General features: G+C 38.0%; 4 protein-coding genes across 6 annotated transcripts; 2 read left to right on the top strand and 2 right to left on the bottom strand.

The window, feature by feature from the left end:
• The first annotated feature begins 530 nt into the window (after positions 1-530).
• LOC145899273 (PAX3- and PAX7-binding protein 1-like) lies at positions 531-3256 on the top strand. The gene has a single exon (XM_082988007.1). It carries the CDS (start codon positions 624-626, stop codon positions 3030-3032), a length of 2409 nt encoding a protein of 802 aa, XP_082844133.1. The 5' UTR covers positions 531-623; the 3' UTR covers positions 3033-3256.
• On the top strand, positions 3253-9497 carry LOC145899272 (DNA helicase MCM8-like). Of its 2 annotated transcripts, XM_082988006.1 has the most exons (17): positions 3253-3380; positions 3445-3604; positions 3740-3917; positions 4035-4128; positions 4357-4453; positions 4708-4908; positions 5011-5125; positions 5426-5542; positions 5847-5989; positions 6149-6366; positions 6585-6764; positions 6987-7136; positions 7378-7474; positions 7612-7749; positions 8252-8376; positions 8729-8897; positions 9244-9497. In XM_082988006.1, the coding sequence occupies exons 1-17, from the start codon at positions 3295-3297 to the stop codon at positions 9412-9414; spliced, it is 2439 nt and encodes an 812-aa protein (XP_082844132.1). In that variant the 5' UTR covers positions 3253-3294; the 3' UTR covers positions 9415-9497. The 2 variants fall into 2 exon arrangements, with proteins under 2 accessions (XP_082844132.1, XP_082844131.1); XM_082988005.1 differs by lacking the exon at positions 3445-3604 and having other exon boundaries at positions 3256-3380.
• Positions 9498-11243: 1746 nt separating this feature from the next.
• LOC145899112 (three-prime repair exonuclease 1-like) lies at positions 11244-12734 on the bottom strand. Its single transcript, XM_082987830.1, has one exon. It carries the CDS (start codon positions 12690-12692, stop codon positions 11577-11579), a length of 1116 nt encoding a protein of 371 aa, XP_082843956.1. The 5' UTR covers positions 12693-12734; the 3' UTR covers positions 11244-11576.
• Positions 12735-14831: 2097 nt separating this feature from the next.
• Positions 14832-16918, bottom strand: LOC145897336 (microfibril-associated glycoprotein 4-like). 2 transcript variants are annotated; one of them, XR_014402378.1, is made up of 8 exons: positions 16722-16918; positions 16234-16356; positions 16035-16180; positions 15716-15812; positions 15556-15652; positions 15415-15479; positions 15012-15320; positions 14832-14957 (listed from the first exon to the last, which is right to left on the bottom strand). XR_014402378.1 is itself a non-coding variant. In XM_082985581.1 (7 exons), exons 1-7 carry the CDS (start codon positions 16891-16893, stop codon positions 15076-15078), a joined length of 945 nt encoding a protein of 314 aa, XP_082841707.1. In that variant the 5' UTR covers positions 16894-16918; the 3' UTR covers positions 14832-15075. The 2 variants fall into 2 exon arrangements, 1 of the variants encoding a protein (XP_082841707.1); XM_082985581.1 differs by having other exon boundaries at positions 14832-15320.
• Between the last annotated feature and the right edge of the window lie 1925 nt (positions 16919-18843).

Below are 18843 nucleotides of genomic sequence, written 5' to 3'. Positions count from 1 at the left end.
GACAGATGCTCAGGATTCACATATAAGTCTTTGGAACATCTTGATCGTCACATGTATTTAGGGTCCAGGTGTCGTAAAATTGCACAATCTGCGGACAAAAAAATGTGTAGTAATGATATTTCATTTTTTATGTTAGTTCTACATGAGGCCATTGTTTTAGAACCTTATTTGCAACAAGTTAGCTTGGGTTTAAAAAAAAAACGCCATTTGAAAACTCGCCATGAAAAATTTAGCATAGAATGCTAAAAAAGAATGTCTATTCTATGGCTCCAGCTCCCCACCGTGTGAGTTTTGTTTATGGCGATTAGCCGCCACTCTTCACATGGATTTGTATTGCATTGTGTGGTGGAGAATCAGCATTGCCCAAAAAACAGATGTGCGTTAACAAAACACTTTAGTTTAGTTGGTCAAAATAAAAATTTGGTTTGTTTTGAACAAGAACTTTTGGATAAGGCTTTATGTAGGCTATGTTAGTATAACAATAAATTGTGTAACTGAACTGACTAACTTTGTATGTTCCACATAGAATATTCCATATATATCCAGGAAATGTGAATGGACAAAGCATAAATGTGCTCATGTAACATTAGAAAGCGTGACAAGACTTGTAGTAATCATTAACCATGTTCAAAAAATCAAGTAAGACCAATTTGCGAAGGCGAAGAGATACAGAGGATGATGAAAACAATGCAAACGAATCCAATGATGCAAATAACCACTTGTCCAATTCAAGTAATTCACTCACAAACTTTCAGTCTACAAAGATTGATGCACCAAAGAAGGACAAGCGAAAGTCAAAGAAAGACAAGAAAGCTGCTTCCTTGTCAGTATTAAGTTTTGGTGATGATGAAGTTGAAGAGGAATCATTCCAAATAAAAAAATCATCAAGAAGCAAAAGAATTGCCAAACAGATAAAAAAACGAACTCTGAAGGAAAAGGAAGTGGAGTCCAATGGACCTCAAGCTTTAAATGATACTAGCATCGTTCAAGAGGTGGTTCAAGATGTTCATATCTTTAGATCAAAGAAAATTAATGAGGAGCAAACTCCTGTCCCAGTTCAGCCAACCTTTCAGACACATTTTTCATCAATGCCATCAGGTGCTATACCAACACCATCTATGATACATGCTGCCAGGAAGCAGCGAGAAATGCTGCGCAAGTTTGGATCAGAGTACATTCCAGTAGATGATACACAGACTTACAAGGAACACAGCAAGTCAAGATTAGTGCGGGAGGATGACTTTGATGGCAGCAGTGAAGAAGAAATTGTTGAAATGAAAGGTATCCAAAAGTCAAAACCTCCACAAAAGCTTGTTCCTAACCAGTCTGATGATGAGAATGATGAAGATGATCAAGGACAAGATGAGGAGGTTGATCGCTGGGAAGAGGAGATGATTAAAAAGGGGATAAACACCCAGCAGCTGGGAGCAATGCCGGTCAACAATCAGCAAAATTCTGGGTATCAAAATTACACACAAAACTTTGGGCACAACAACAACATGTACTATGAACAACAAAACAATGTAATTCAGCAGACCCCGGCAAAGACTGATGTGTCATTTAGTTGTGTGAAGAAGCGTCTTGAAGACCATTTGTTATCGTCCCGTCAGGCACACAGCAACCACCAAAGTGAAATGGACAGGTTAATATATGACACCAGTGAGTGTAAACACATTTCAAAACACCTCAGCGACACAGCAACCCTGTCACAGGAATATCAGTTTTACCAAGAGATGAAACAGTATCTGCGTGACTTGGTTGGTTGCCTTCAGGAGAAGGTGCCTGAGATTAATAACCTGGAGGAAACAGCACATGACCTTTGGCACCAACGCTCAAAACATTTGGTCGAGCGAAGAAATCAAGATGTCAGAGATGAATCTTTACAATGTACCTTAGCTGGAAGTAAGGCAACTGACAAAAACTATCAAATGGATGAAGAGTTTTCTAACCGTGTAAGGGAACGACAAGCAAGAAGGACTAGACGTAAAGCTCAAAGACAGATTCAGAAGACACAAACGTCTCATAATGATGGTCAATCCTCTGATGATGAACCCACTTCAATGGAACTGGCAAAATTTAACACAGAAATGGAAAAAGTTCATTCAAGTCTTGGTCAGGTGTTCGAAGATGTCATAGAGGAATTTTGTGACATTCGGTGTATTTTAAACAGATTTGCAAGTTGGAGAAATGAACATGAAAATACATATTTGGATGCTTACATTGCTTTGTGTATTCCAAAACTGCTATCTCCTTTTGTCAGGCTTAAACTTATATCTTGGAACCCAATGATAACTGTAGATAAGTACTTTGAAGATACAGAGTGGTTTCAGTGTTTGTCAGAATTTGGTTTGGAGAAAACAGATGAAGAAGGAAAGTATGCTGACGACACTAAAGTGATATCTGGCGTTGTGGAAAAGGTGGTTGTGTATAAATTGACCAAACTTATACAGGATGTATGGGATCCCCTATCCACGCAGCAGAGTGCTCGACTAACTGTGCTTGTTAAACAGTTAAGTCATGATTATGGGTTCATGTCTGCAAAGAACCGACACTGTCAGAATCTCATTATGGCTATTTGTAAACGTGTACAGAAATGTCTTGAAAATGATGTGTACATTCCACTATTCCCGCCTAGCACCAAACAAGACATTTCAAGCGAGTTTCTTGAGAGACAAACCTGGAGTTGTATTAAACTTTTCAAAAATATTCTGTTGTTTGATGGCATTCTTTCACATAGCACTCTGTGTGAACTGGCATTTGATGCACTGCTTAATCGCTACATCGTGCTAGCCCTACAAACTGTTCCACTGAATGGAGCATGTCTGCAGAAGTGTCAAGATGTAATTCGATGTATACCAAGGACATGGTTTGAAAAATTCAGTGACATAAAGCAACACCTTGGGACATTGTCACGCTTACTTATTCATTTGGGTAAAGTTTCTACATCCAGTGGTGAAGCAATGTTTCGTAAAGAAGTCAAAGTAATGCTTTTCAAAATTGGCTTCAGGGATGCTTTGGCTGAGCTCAAATAAATGCTGTATGTACTTTAATTTTAAGCATTGCTACATCTTTTTCTTATGTCTGTGATGAGGTTATTGTGTTTTATAGATACATTGCTATCATTTTCTGTTATGAGAAAACCTTTTTGAATCCATAAAAATGGTGTTTATAATTTTTTAGACCTGGAAAAACTTCGGCTTGTAAAATGCCAAGCGATACAAAACCACTTAATAAAATATGTACTTTGTTCAAATAGCAGCATTCAAATAAAGAAATTGTAATAGTTACAATGTAATGGCTGACAGGAGGGCTGGGGAGTCTTCCAAAACTTCTAGTGCTGGAAAGCAAGCAAGGAAGAAAAGTACTTGGTTTAAAAAAAGGTGTGCCAACAGTGAATAATTATACACATCTATAAATATTCTCGGATTGTTTGGTTGTTTAAAGGGCTTTTGCACAAAGTAGTGCTCAAATTCTACCAACACAAAGGCCACAAATCAATGTTGGGCCCCAAGCAACCAATGTTTTCTGTCCATATAAGGCATGGAGACATTACTTTCCAACGGAAGAATTCGATCCAACTTCAGCTACAGTGAAAAAATCAAAAGTATAATCAATTTTCCATGATATAGGTTGATGAGGCATTGATGGTCTAAACATGCTATTTCAGTATAATGTCTGTAATACATACTGTGGCAGTTGTTATTGCAATATATATAACATAACTGTTAACTTTGTGTAGGCGTTGGAGCCTTATTACAAAGAGTATTTTACACAAAATGACATGAATGCAATCATCTCCCGTGGGAGTATTCCGATTGACTGCAAGGATTTAATTAATCATGAACGAATCAAAGCAAATCTCCCAGACCTTTTTGAGGACATACATGAAAATCCTGAACACACAATAGGGTGTCTCGGTAAGGAATTTTTTTTTGTGTTACAGAATTAAATTTTTGACATACCAAACAAAGCAGCAGTTGTCAGAAATTTTACATTGCATACGACATCTGTGATTTTATGTTTTTTTCGTGCAGGTTTGGCTGCACATCATCACATAACATGCAATCAAAAATTACAGGCCAGCACTTCATCTCAAAGGTCCACCCTTGCAGATATTCCAGTCATCAGGTTGAGTAAACAATTATATCACCCATTTTGAACATCTAAGCAAAATACCCATTAATCACTAGAAATATTTGCAAACGTACATATTTCCAAGAAAATTGGACAAAAGGTGCTAAACTTAGTAAATCTAACCTAAAGCCCAGTTTTTCATGCTTGTGGAGTATTACCAACTTGACATAGAAAAGTGTGCATAAATGATGTTGACTACTTGTATTTTGTCATATATTGTAGAGCAAGATTGTTCAACTTTGAACCGATAACTGCCCTTAAAAACCTTAAGGCGCGATCCATTGGAAAGTTTGTTTCCATAAGAGGGACACTTGTAAAGGTATCTTATCATTAAATGTTTGAAAGTTAGTAGTGGGTACTTAGGTAATAAATGATGTTTTTGCATAAAACTGTGCCCTTTTAAGTTAGTTGTACATATCACAGTATAAGATAGGATTTCAAGTTTGGTAAGTGTTTTGTAAAATAAAGGTTATTCAAAGAACCAAAAGTAATCTTATTGAACAACAGAAGAATGATTACATATAAATATAAAATTTGTAAAGTTTATCATTTAGGATAATTGTGTCCTTTTAGGTTGGAAATGTAAGGCCAGTTTGCACAACTATGGCTTTCAAATGTGTAACATGCGGGCAACTCCAAGCTTTATTGCTTGTGGATAACAGGTATTCAGTTCCTACAAGTTGTATTGCTGACAAATGTAGAAGCAGAAATTTTGAACCACTGAGGAGTCATCCTTTAACTGAAATAACGGACTATCAAGTTGTCAAACTGCAGGTAAATTTGCTTATTACTTAAAACAAACAAGCAAAGGAATAAATATTAACATTATTGGACATAAAAGTGATAACAGAATGTAAAAATGAAACGGTGATATAGGAAGCATTGTCAGATGAACAAAGGGAGGCGGGTAGGATGCCAAGGACTGCTGAAGTTGAACTTATGAGGGATTTGGCAGACACAGCATCTCCAGGAGATATTGTTACCATCACTGGTGAGTCATCAACTCTCACAGTGGTTTATCGCTTGTCTAAACTGGGCCACCAATCTTTTTTTGAAAGGGCCATATCTATTTAAAAGTGACGATTGGGGGTGCGGATAACCAGACAGTATAAGTTTATTTTTGTGAAGATGGTCTCCGTGTACAGGGGATTTAAAAGCAATAATTCTTAATGTCAGAGTTAATATCATGATCCATACAAGATAGTGAGTCGTAGTCTGTGGAACCCTCCTCTAAAATATGTATAAAAAATACATTGCTTTTTTGGAAACCAAACGCATCAATTTGTTGCAGGGATTGTCAAGGTAAAGAAATCAGAGGAAGGTGGTGTAAAAGTAAAAGACAAATCTATGTTCCTTCTTTACATTGAAGGGAATCATGTGAGCAACGCACGTTCAAACTCAATGCAAGGTGGGAGACATTTTGTATGCTGAGGAAAAATTTTTCTCCTGTTTCTTCTTAGTACTCTTTACATATGAGAAGACTTGTGGTCATTTTTGTTTCTTCTGTTTTGTATCAGGTTTTGAAACGATATATCTTTCTGACAAGATAATGTATTTAAAATTGTTTCAATGCAATGATTGTAATAACAGTCGTAACATTTGCCAATAAATATTACAGCAGCTATATGGGCTATAATGCTGGTCTTAAAAACTTACAAAACTATGAGTTATGTTTCTCGTTTCAAATGTATTGTAATTACTTTTATGTTCAGATTGCAGAATAGCGAGTGAGCAACTGCTCGACTTTTCAGAGCGAGATCTTGCTGGTTTCAAGGAGATTGAAAAGCAAGAAAACCTTTTTGCTCTTCTGTGCTGTTCAGTTTGTCCTACTATATATGGACAAGATATGGTTAAGGTATGAAGCGTCATGCAAGTTACAAGATCCCCATAAGTTAACAAGTTAAATTTAATTTACACTATTGTTTAGACCTTGTTGTCTAACAACTAATTTGTAAACCTGGTACCGTTAAATATTGTGTCAATCAGTCTATTGCAACACGGCTTGTCTCTTCAGGCCGGTTTGATTCTTGTGTTATTCGGTGGAAACCAACATCGCGATGAAAAGGACAACGCCATCTTGCGCATTCGTGGAAACTCGCATATTCTTCTCGTTGGTGACCCGGGTTTGGGTAAGAGTCAGTTGTTGCAGGCCGTCAGTCGATTAGCGCCACGTGGTGTTTATGTGTGTGGCAATACGTCTTCCAGCAGCGGTCTCACAGTGACTTTGACAAGGTGGGCGGCATTTTATTAACGTTAACTCGTGTTATTTTATCGAAATATACTCCTTTCCAAGCTCTTACCCCTCTTTACACGTTGCTTTCTTGTTTATTCATGTTTTGGTGTTTAATCTGCTTCCACCTTAGTATTTGCGTTACTCATATGTAGGCAGTGCTGTCGGTAACCAAGGTGTCTTATATGTAAGATAAGAAATGAAACTATGCACTGCGCAGAGACTCGGCTACGGGCGACACGGCATTGGAAGCTGGTGCGTTGGTCCTGGCAGATCAGGGAATTTGTTGCATTGACGAGTTCGACAAAATGAATCAGCAATATCAAGCCTTGTTGGAAGCAATGGAGCAGCAAAGCATTAGCATTGCAAAGGCTGGAATTGTATGCAGCATGCCCGCGAGGTAATCGATAATTTTACGAGGTATATACAGTAGTCCACTTCTCAGTTCAAAGTTTAGAGGCTGTAAAGTACCTCCTCATTTTATTGCCATTAGTGCAAATTAGTTAAGAATATGCTCAACTTAATAAACTTAAATTTGCAAAATATCACTGTAAGCGAAATGCCTTGATTTTTAAGTACTGGGTCTAAACCTATTAAATTTCCTATATAAATGTGTGTTAAGATGTTCAATTGTGGCTGCGGCAAACCCTGTGGCAGGACATTACAACAAAGCAAAGACGGTATCGGAAAACTTAAAGTTAGGCAGCGCAATGCTGTCTCGATTCGACCTGGTTTACATATTGTTGGATACGCCCAATGTGGAACGAGACAAGTACGTGCGGTTAAACATGGAACTTAACCGATATAGTAACCGATATATAGTATAAAATACGCCTGTGTTGCTACAATAGCCAACGAATTCCTCATTATGTTGCACGTAGTGTTATAAGATTAGGTTTTATTGATCTGCTACAAAAGCTTGTTGTAACAGGGGATACTCCAAAGTATTTTTAGAAAGAACAGATTTAAACAAATACGCTGGTGTCAAATGTTCAGGATGTGTTCGATTTCAGGATGTTATCGGATCACGTGATGTCAGTACACACCGGAAGAAAGTCGGCGAGTTTCAACAAAACCTCGTTTTCCACAGATGCAGAACACGTGGTTAAGGCGAGTTGACTTGTATAGTGTCCTTATATGTCAACACCTGTTCACACTGAATGATTATCAGCGTACGCTGCCATTGCCCCTATAGTGAACTATATAGTTACCGTATTCGTGCATAATATTCTGCATGGTGTGTGCAGGGCAGCTTGGCGGATCGTTTGAAGTCTTACGCCAATAAGGAAGATTGCGATCCTATTCCCCACTCCTTGTTGTGGAAGTACATCGCTTATGCACGTAAAAACGTGAGAGAGGTAACTCTCAGCGACGATGCGCGTCAGGTAATTTGAACTCTATATCTTGTAGATTTTCCTTGAAATCTTAAACAGGTTTGTAACTGTAAGTGTTGTATGTTGTTCCGGTGTCCTTGAAAATTGATAAAATTTATACGTTGCTAAAACACCGATGCCACACACTCATGGGTAGCCATATATATGTATATAATATTAAGAATAGCACATTCTATTTTTATTATATAGCCACACTAACTCAGCCTCTCAGTATTTATTAGTGAAGTATACACATAAACAAACAGTTTCATAATATATTCCAGTGACTCCAAAAGGAGTCTGTATGTATGATAAAAATCTCTATACACTGGCGCTAATCGTCCTTTACTCCTTTTAGAGTCTCGGGAAGATAATATATTGATTAGACAAATCTGCCGGTCACCGACCTGCACAGGCTGATTCCTGTAGTCATTTTTGTCATTTTCTCTAACAGCTTATATCACTTATACAATTTGATTTTTGACCTAAATTGGAAATCCAATTTATGTTTGAGGTGCTGAAAGATTTCTACCTGGAGCTTCGTAAAATGGGACAAGAATCTGACACCACTCCCATCACTACGAGGCAACTTGAATCCATGAGACGTTTGACTGAGGCTCGGTGTAAACTCGAACTGAGGTATACGATTGCCCTTTAAATATGTTTAGTGTTTGTATTATTTTTCCGCATTTAAGCATGGTTTTACGCCGTTTCATACCAAAAGTGTGGAAAAAAATTTGAAATGGATTAAGAGCACCTGAAACATAATTATATTTCTTAAAATTTAAATAATCTATTGTTGCATTCAAATTTTAGGTTTTATGTAGAGTTGGGGCCGTTATTGGAATAGATGTAACTTAGACGTACAATACAAGGTGTTTTAACATATAGGCCTATTGAAATTTGAGCAATAAACGAAGACTATCTAACTGCTTTTCGAAGCTTTCGCGAGATTCGTCTGGAACTAACTGTAGTTATTGCTTTTTTACAGGACCGAAGCGACCGCTAGCGACGCTAGAGAGATAGTGGAGATAATGCGTTATTGTTTGTACGAAACCTTTGCCGACGAAGTGGACACGCTTGTATTCGAAAGATCTTTTCACGGTACTGGAGTGAGCGGAAAAAGCAAAGCAAAAAAACTGATCGCAGCTCTTAACAAGGTACAGACGTAAACTGATATGTAAAATGACAGAAAAACCTATTGTTGTTAGTTGGGAGACGGATTCCATATTTACCGAGAAACCGGTGGAATGAACTGTGCGGGCAATAACTTCGTCCACTTACTATCTCTTGCTATACAAAATAATGCAAACAAATCAAAATTGTGCAAAACTATAAAGTTTACACACATGCACGCACTGTTTTGTGACTTTGAACCCGAAAACAGTATAGTTTTGCGGGTTTTTGTCAATTGATATAAACAAGATAAAATACCATAATAATCACCATATGTGGTTGGTCCGATACAATGTTTTAGATAAAACCCCATCTTTCGCCCTCTTTCAGGCAGCTCAGACTAATTCGAGAAACCACTTTCGAGTGACAGAAATTCGCGCTGTCGCCACACAAGTTGGCCTTGATCCTCGGTGTGTTGATGATCTGATCGAGTCGCTGAACAACCAAGGGTTTCTTCTTAAGACAGGAGCCTCCATGTACAAACTACAGACTGTCAATTAGCAATTTTTACCGGCGTTCGTTCGTTTTTTTTTACATTTTTCACTTCACTGCCTCGTTTTTATCTTTTCAAATAAAATTAAATCCCTACAGTTTTCTTACACTACGAAAAGTGAAAAATTGATCTTCCGTACAGTTTAGTTTGAATTTATTAGTTGGGAAGTTGGTACACGTTTACACTCACTTAACTGATATTAACCTTAAGCCTGCCCACAACCATAGATACTTCAAGTAAAGCATATCAGCACAATGATTACATGTCCAATACCCATGCACACCAATTACAAAAGCGGTTCCACTTTAAGAAAGTTTCTTTGGTGAGAAATGCACTTGTCGATCTTCTGAATAACAGAATAATTGGTAACAAGGCAATCGGTTAAGCATGGGTGCCAATGTTAATGTTGAATGAACACATATTCAGAGAATCCCTATTGCGAATTTGTCCCTATTTGCGGCACTTTAAAATAGTTATATAATTGTTTAAAATTTACTAGGAAGTGCTGAAAGTTTAACTAACCAAAAATTAGGGCGAATTTTGTAGAAAATGGAATTCACAGATTCTCTTTCGACTACGCATTCAGATCGAAAGTATTTGCGTCACAATTGCTTCAGATGCCCAATTGGACTCCCGGTTGGATAATATTTTTGTTGAAAAAGCACCAAACATGTAAGTTAGTTTTGTGGAAAAAGAAAGTGCATGCATATTAGTCATTTTATGTCGGAGCAACACCTCTCTGCACAATACCTTCCAAGTTAGTTGCCTTATTACTGCTTTAGTGGTTCCCCTTTTTTAACCTCTATAGGACATTACTTTTTGCAGCAGCTTCGAAAACATCGACCAGAGTACTGCCTTGATGCAACCATTGTGCTTGGCAAACAAACCAATTTAAGCAGATTACCTCCAAATACTTTTAGATTTTTTGGAAATTTTTTGTTCTCATATATACAACAGAACTTAAACGTTAAACCAGTATTGGATATACACAGAAAGGTCCACCATATGTAGGAAAACTAACTATGTTACTATACATAGTATTCACAGCGCATCCCTCGATTTTCCTAAAAGATTTACGAATTTTATTTCCGTTGAACTGTTGTCGTAATAAAAACAACGCATCGTTCAAAGAGTGAAAGCAAAATACCTGAGCGAATTCGTAGTAAATGTTTTTATGTACGTCTTCATTTTGTATTGGATGAATGCGTCACTTGTCAAGAAAGTTGGGAACCATTAATCTACATATTGCCAGCCTCAGATAGCTAGCAAAATTTTGTACATATTGCGGAACAGACGACCGAGCAAATTTCAACTGACCATAAGCCCTAATTGCCCACGACTTTTGACTTCTAATCCACCCATTAGTGTAACATTAAAACACCAATATCTTTTTCCGGAAACCCTCACTGCAAAAACTACCACTTTAGGCGCGATCATTGCAACAATTCATCATCACGTGACGCTGACTATTCGGTAGCAGTGGTTAAAATAACTCGACTAATACAATGAGAAAAGAATGACCACCTGCTTATTGCAAATTGCTCGAGGTGCTATTCAATCGACATTATAAAAACCTCATTCAATGCGTTTGGCCACTTGCATTCGCTTTTCATTCTCGAGGCAAACAAATTGTTGTTTTCTGTGTACGTAATGCCACATTATGAAAGCAAATGTTTTTTTTTCAAGGCCATATTTTCGATTTTTCAATCAAACTGATTCGTGGATGATCATTTAAATCAATGCAAAAGTGCCATACATTTTTACTCTTACACATGATTCCGAAAAACCGTCAGTTGTTTAGTTGCAGTTTTGGAAAAACAGGTTATAACAGCCACCGCTTATTTATGTAATCAAGAATTGGCTGTGAACTCTAGTAAACTGTTCACAATTCGCGGAAATACGTGACCTAATCGAACGGGATTCAACTTTCATGCTGGGGACATCCCCGTAATCAAAACTTAAGTTCTGCTATTCAGCAACAATAGCTATTGTGTTTTATAGTTTCAGTAGACTGACATTGTTCTGTGCTGGGCATTGGTAAATAGTTGTACTTATGTATGAAGTTTGTTTCAAAACGCAAATATATTAATTTCTGCGAATATAAAATCAATTTAAACATGAAACTACACACGTCGATAGCACAACTCACATAAAAAAGCATGATGGGAAGTCACTCTGGCTTATATATTGACAAAGGCCATTTTCCCGCGAGAGATAATATCTTTGGTTCAGCACAAACAGTTCTGAGCAAAAGTAGGGTATCCCGTTTCGCCGTTCCATCATCATCGGGTACGGATGTGTCGCAAAATTTCAAGTACATTGCCTCCAAAGTTCTCGGTTTCGGACACCTCAGTTTAATGTAACCCGTCAAAGCATCGGTGGTTTTTGTATTTTCGATTTGTTTGAAGAGTGATGGGTGGCTGTACATGTGAGCGCCAAAAACCTTGAAATCAAATTTTCTTCCGGCGTGGGCCACAAGGCAACAGTTTTGGTAACGGTGCAGATATTCCATGAAGAAAGAGGCTACTTCGGCATTGAACGGCATTTTCTCGCAATCTTTGATTAACTCTAGGGTCAAGTTGGATTTTTCAGACGCAATATATTCGATATCAATTTCTGGATCAATCACGAGGTTTATTACATCGCAGTCTGCTGGATTTAACTCCTTTCGGAGTCCCTGCTTGGGAACAGAAATCATTGAAACTTCTGTTATCTTTCTGGATTCAAAACCTGTTGCTTCCAAATGCATAAACACCAATGTGTCTGTCAGAGCTACATGTGACTGCTCACAAACGGATAAAATTGGTGAAACACCGTCTAAATCACAGAAAAGCTGCAATTGGTCATTATTCAGATACATTCGCATATTGTTCCTTAGCATTCTAATAGAAGCTTCATGCCCTGTCGGAAGTATCCCATTGAACGTACATGCTGGTTCTGAAATGCAATCTTGGTCTTCACGAGTAAACTCTGTAACCAAAGTTCCATTGGGGAAGCGAATCCCACCTTCGTCAAGATGAAATTTGAGAAACTTTAACCCTTGCATCGCGTTTTGGTCTTGGCAAACAAAACACACAGGTAAGGCTTGAAGGGAAACAAAGCGATGTATCAGCCCAAGTGCGTTATTATCGAACACACCTGGTTTGAACGAAAGTTTCAAGTGATCTAATACTCTCGGCTTTCCTTCATCCCTCAATTCATGTAAGTGAACGGAAAGCAAGTTTGTACCAGAAATTTTACCTTCCTTAAACTCAAAAATGGTAAAAATGAACGACCTTACATCCATAGCTGCACTGTTGCCCTTCGGTCTTGCTGGTTATGAATAATGTTGTTCTTTGTTACGCAACAAAAGTTGTCTTCGATAAAAGAATTGACGCAACATAAAGAGAACACACAGCACAACGCGCTGGATATTGCGCTTACCTCACAACGTTCGTCACGGTGACTCACTGTCACCCACACCTTCGGGCACAGCAGTATGCATACGCTGTATCATTTTTCTATATATAGTGCATATAGGTCCCCGACCTTTGCTCTCAAATTTACCCTTTGGCAGCATTTGAAGACAAAATTACCCCCATGTGTTAACATACCAAATTTGCAAAATTGTTGTAAAAGCAAAGAGATGTTTTAAAATACATTCCGGAACGAAATTGTTTCAAACACTGCAGCGAAGCAAAATTGCCGCAAAACGACATAACTTTATTTGATGTTTTTCAGAGTTAAAACCCAAGGAGAAGAGTTTGGCAAAGAAGAAGGCCGCTTTCTTAGACAGATAAGTTGTATTATAGTAAAAGTTTTATAATTACAGCTTGTTACATAATCAGGGGTCTCAAACCTCCAAGGATAAAATGTGAAAGTACTTCCGGGTGGCCGCGTTAGCTGAAAATAGTTGAAAACGCACACAATCGTTTACTGCAGTGCTTTTCCACTTTTTCTAAAACGTTTCGCACATTTTTCGAGCACGAAAGTTTCATCTGCTCAACTAAACAAACGAATAAAACGCTTGAGATTTTGATTTTTCAAAACTCTGGTAAACTTCCGTATCACGAATCTTATCACAGGCAAATAACAACAGAAAAGATATAATATTTTGGTCGCAAATAGAACGTTACCACATATACTATAATCTAAACCCATTTACCATCTGCTGCAATTTTATAAATGCAACTTTTTACTCGGCGAATGCCATAGTAAGGTCATTAATTTTGGAAAATGTTGTTCAAGTAAATTAAAAATCACAGCGGAAACATATGTGCAAAAATAGCCATAATAATATTGGCAAGCTGCAGACAGGGTGTGTATACACGCCTGTGAGATCTCATCAGTGCACTGTGCTAGCTTTTACACTAGCAGGCACACCAGATTCCACTTTGTGGTACCTGTCCGATCAACGTCGATCTGTTGGGTACCCTATACTGAGTACCAAACAACAGAGACGAACCGACAGCAGAAACAGTTTTTAAAATTTGTGCAGCCTTTCGGTTGCATGAAACAACACTGCAGGTAGTAATGATAAGTGATAAACAAACAGGGAATTCCTGAACTAAAACAACTATTTATCACGCAATTGTCATCTGCACCATATTTGGCATCCGCACAAAATATTTCCATATTCGCAACAGTGCGAACAGTGCGAATAATACTAACTGTTCGCTCAACGTATCTCCGGAAGTTGCGTTTCTCTGGACATTTTGCAACTTATTGTGTGTTTTATTCAGATACACAGTCCTGAAGATGTGGACAATATGGCATTGCTAAATACCCTCCTGGGAAGATTCACTAACAATTACTGGAAATGGCAAAAGCGAGCCAAAGTATTTAAGGGTGCAAACCTCACCGTCACAATTCTTCTCATTATTATTCAACTAGTCCAGGTCACAAATTTACACAAAATATCACAAATTTATAAAAAGCAAAAGGTCATACCTAAAGGTGTTAAATTACTTACACAACCTACATTACCAATTACCGTAATTGGGCCTACAACACAAATGCAAAACTTATGCGTAACTAATAGTTGATTTTGCAAATAGGTAGAAAAAGATAACTATGAATACTGAGGCTTACACGTACGTGATACAACGTTGTATTTTGTAACTTCACCACGTACTCGATAATCTGTACGAATAAATCGTTGCTGGTTTAAGTTACGTCACTCAATGAGACGTTTTGTGTGCTGTAAGACAGGTTAGTCGGCAAACTTATTCTCAGGAGATTAACCTGATTTGGAACAGAGTATATTTTGTTAAATGTAATGGAATCACTCTGAATCAGATAGCACATTAATAATATCAAGGCAACAAATCGAACTTCAAACTCGAGTACAACATGGCTCTTGCAAAACAATATTTGTTGTGACGTTGAAGTAGAACACAACCTCAGGCAAACATATCTTACAACAACAATGTAAAATATGGACACTGTTTCATGTTTTTATTTCAATTAGGCAACAAACACCCGCAAGCTTTGACATAATCAAATGCTTCCAACACTGCGACACAAAATATATATCTTGATTGACCACATTTATACAGTTACAATCTAAATACTATGGGAGTCGAAACAAGTCAAGGAAACAACAACCCGAAGAATAAATTTGTACAAAATTTCAAACAAATTATCAAAGTTTTATTTTTGTGAAATATTTCCTGCAGGAAAGTTAACTTTTACAACTTTCTGATTTTCATTTCTACATTTTTCAGTGAATAGTTGTAACCACGAAACGGTCTCCAATTTACTCCATCGGCAAAACTATCGTGTGGACCTCCGTAATAAAAACCATTCAGGTTTCCAGCATGACATTTTGTGAACCACCAACCGCCTTTGTAAATTTCGGCACAATTGCCAGAGGTTATATCCTGATCATAATCTTTTGTCGAAAACCTTGTCCCGGAAGCTTTCATGCCGTTACCTTTTGAATGCAAAGTCATGTTTCGTGGAGAATTGTCAAGCATTAACTTTTTGGTGCTTGACAATTTGGGCACAAACGCAATGGTCAATCTTACCTGCTGGCCCTGAATAACTATCCCAGATTATTTCGTAATTAGTTGCTCCTCCCACCGAAAAACTTCTGCAGAAAAATGGACAAAAAACATTTTTGTTTGTGAATCAAACTGAAGAATATTTAAAAATGTATTTAAGGTTACCCATATGCGGCGAAGGTTTTATTTCCTTCAAAATCCTCCATATCAATTCTCATCTCATATTCACCACTATTGGTTATCTGATGAAGCTTTTCAAGACCTTTGTATAAGGTGAATGTAGTTAAAATCATAAAGCATGCACCTGCGAAAAACAAAAACTTACCCAACCAGAATTCACCATCAAGATTTCCGAAACCATTCACGTAATCGTCCCAACCTCGGTTAAAGTTTTCTGATCCGTCCTCACGTTTTTGAAAAACCTTTTACGAACAAAACAAATTCAAACTTTGTTGTAACGAATTCGAATTCTATTGGTTTAAATTTGGGGTATTTCAATGAAAAAAGCTGACTAAGATGTTATATCCGAAATGTAAGCTTAAACTAAAAGAGATAAGAGACGAAACATTTACTTTGCGCCAAAGGGTTACCAGCAAAATTTTATTTTATCAATCTTGGTTTGGAGAAAACTTGGTAATGCTCACCAGCCATCCACCGCCATCTGTCACAAAATCGCAAAGAACTCGAACACCTCGACGCGTTTTAGAGAGAGGATATATTGTGTAAACCCCCCCTGTGTCGTTTTCATGTCTCGGCCAAACCTCGTCGCAAGTGGTCGGATTTAAAGCAACTGAAAAATGATGGGGATTTCGTTTTTGAAAACAACCTGCAGGATAATTTAACCTTTAGTGAGTCGTTGTTGAAGTTTTTGAAATGCGCTGCGAAGTTCAACGACTCCGTCAGCACATTCACATTGCTTGGCAGCCTCTCCTTTCATCCCCCTTGGGCCGGGAAATCCCCGTGGTCCTGAACACGCAATGTTATGTTGAAGTATTAGTATTTCTGTGACAGGCCATTATTACCGGAAAAATTATACAGTTACCATAAATTAGAGCTAACAATGCACCAAAATTATATCACAGATCTAAAAATTGCTTGAAAGTATTGTTTGTTGGTCGTCGCGCTTCGTCCAGCCTATACAACTTACGTACGACAGTGAGGGCGCAATCGCAAAGGTGTGATTTGTGCACTGTGAATATTATCTTTGTGTGGTATGCTGATTGCAATTAACTGGCCCTTAACTGCATGTGTGCGCTAGCGTACTGTACCGTTTTATCGTTTGGCCAACAGAAAAACACAAAAAATTCGTAATTCAGCAAGGTGTTTTGTACCTCTCTTGCCAGGTGGACCTCGAATTTGTTGCGAAGTGTTTGGTCTTCCCGTGGACTGAAATAAACCGTTTGCATTTCCACATTGAAGACTTACTGTGCACGATTCCAAGTTGATCTGGCTTCTTACGCTTACGCTCAACAAGAACAGTAAAAATATTTGTTGCAAGGCCATGCTGTGAAGTAAGTTACCTCAATCTCGTAATTCTCAAACTTCGCATCAGCTATTTTCAGCATGCCCTTTTAAAGAAACTTGTGCAATCCCTAATGGCCTCGGTTACCGCCCGAAGTTGTTTTTCAGTCACTTGGTAATTCCATTTAAGGCCTTAACATTTGAGTTAACGTTTTGACATGGTATGACACATTAAAGTGCACGTGACACGGCCATGGCAACTTTGCGCAAAACTCACATGCAGCTCCAGAGCTGGCTTATCAAGTGCTTTAATTGCAGTTTGCAACGAAACATGTGCTTGCAGTAGGCTATGTCTTGCGCAAATCTAGTGTTTTGGTATTTCTCTTTGACTTTGGTCTTTGGAAATTTGAATTTTTTTCTTATCCTGTACAAAGGACATTGCTACATTTTCACGTTCACTGCACGGAAAGCCTTTTTTGTAGTTGGTGCAATGCTCACTCAGTTGAATCGATTTAGTTTTTGCAACGTGACAGTGAGGTGCAAATTGTGACTGGATTTGTCTCAGATATTTAAACGATCGACGTTGTTTTTGAATCGTTGTGAACGCAATCGAGCGACAAAACATGTGTGACGTAGTTCAAGACGCTGTAAGCGCAGTAACTGGCGACTGCCAGCAATCGTATTGCTGTATATGCTTGAGCGACAAGGGATAGAGTGTAGTCATGCACCGTTTTTAAGATTTGGAACAATTTTGGACCAAGACGAGGACGAAATGGAAATGCATGGGGATTGTGCATAACAAAGCACATAGAAAACACAAGTTGTCCAACCCATTGTTTCGCGATAGAAGCTCATGGCCGCCACTTTGTGTCCAAAAGAATACTGCAAACATAGGCCAAAATGTAAAAAATCGTTTATTTGCAGAAAGTGTAGAGCTTTAAAATAAATTTCTTTTCGCCGATGTTATTTAAAGCAGTCCTCTAGCTCCACGACACAGAGTTTACTTCAAAAAGTTCTCTAACTACACTACACGGATGTTATAACTCCATAACGCACATGTTATTTATACTTGACATTGCATTTGGTTATAAACACTTAGATTCAAAATACATTTTGACGATGGTATGGCACATTACGAACAAAATACATAAAAAAAACTTTGGAGTCTCATAATCTTAAGGTCATGAGTTCGATCCCCATTCGGGGCCCCAATTTAATGTTGCGCCTAAGCAATTTTAACTATCAATTGATAAGAAAATCCTTTTGATAAGTACATTTGACATAAGGACACACGCGAGATCTTTTATTGGTTCCCTAACCTGACTTTAATTGAAAACCTACGTTAAAAGAATAACGCCATTTTTTATTGGTATAAAGTCCAAGAATTAGACAAACGTGGTAATTACTGCTCATTTGATATACGAGTATAGAGAGCAAAAACGTAAAATAAGTTACACGTGAAAGCCATACACTTCATATAAACTGGAGAGAGGCTGTTTAGGGTTCTGAAAAGAAAAAAAATTTAACAATGGACGGCCAACTGCCAGAAACAGCGATGGTCTTTTCAGGCAGCAAACCAGGGCCAAATCAAACAGTTTTAACAGACTGCTGGTCTGAGACCAGTAACAAGATCGCTCGAGAAGCAAAGATCGGTTGACCTAGAAACACAAGTGACCGCACCCACACATGTTGGGATGAAACGCGTTGGGTAAGAGCATGTAACATACGTTACTGAAATCAGTGCTTGTATTTCGTAATGTTTTGTGTGCAGCATTGCACAAGTATTGCATAATTCATTTTGTGTGCACCATTGCACAAGTTTTGCATAATCCCATAATGCGACCCACATGATAAACCCATCGAATGTTCTCGAGCAAAGCGAGTCATTCAATATCCTGTTTACCACATAAAATGTTCTCACAGGATATAAACTCTTATATTACACTAATCATTTCAATGCGTCCCAGATAATACAAAAAGGACCAACTCCTT

Source organism: Ascidia mentula, chromosome 4 (genome assembly GCF_947561715.1).
Source record: "Ascidia mentula chromosome 4, kaAscMent1.1, whole genome shotgun sequence".
Classification (NCBI taxonomy): Eukaryota; Metazoa; Chordata; class Ascidiacea; order Phlebobranchia; family Ascidiidae; genus Ascidia; species Ascidia mentula.
The sequence above is the reverse complement of the archived record's forward strand: the minus strand, read 5'-3'. Positions and strand labels throughout refer to the sequence as shown.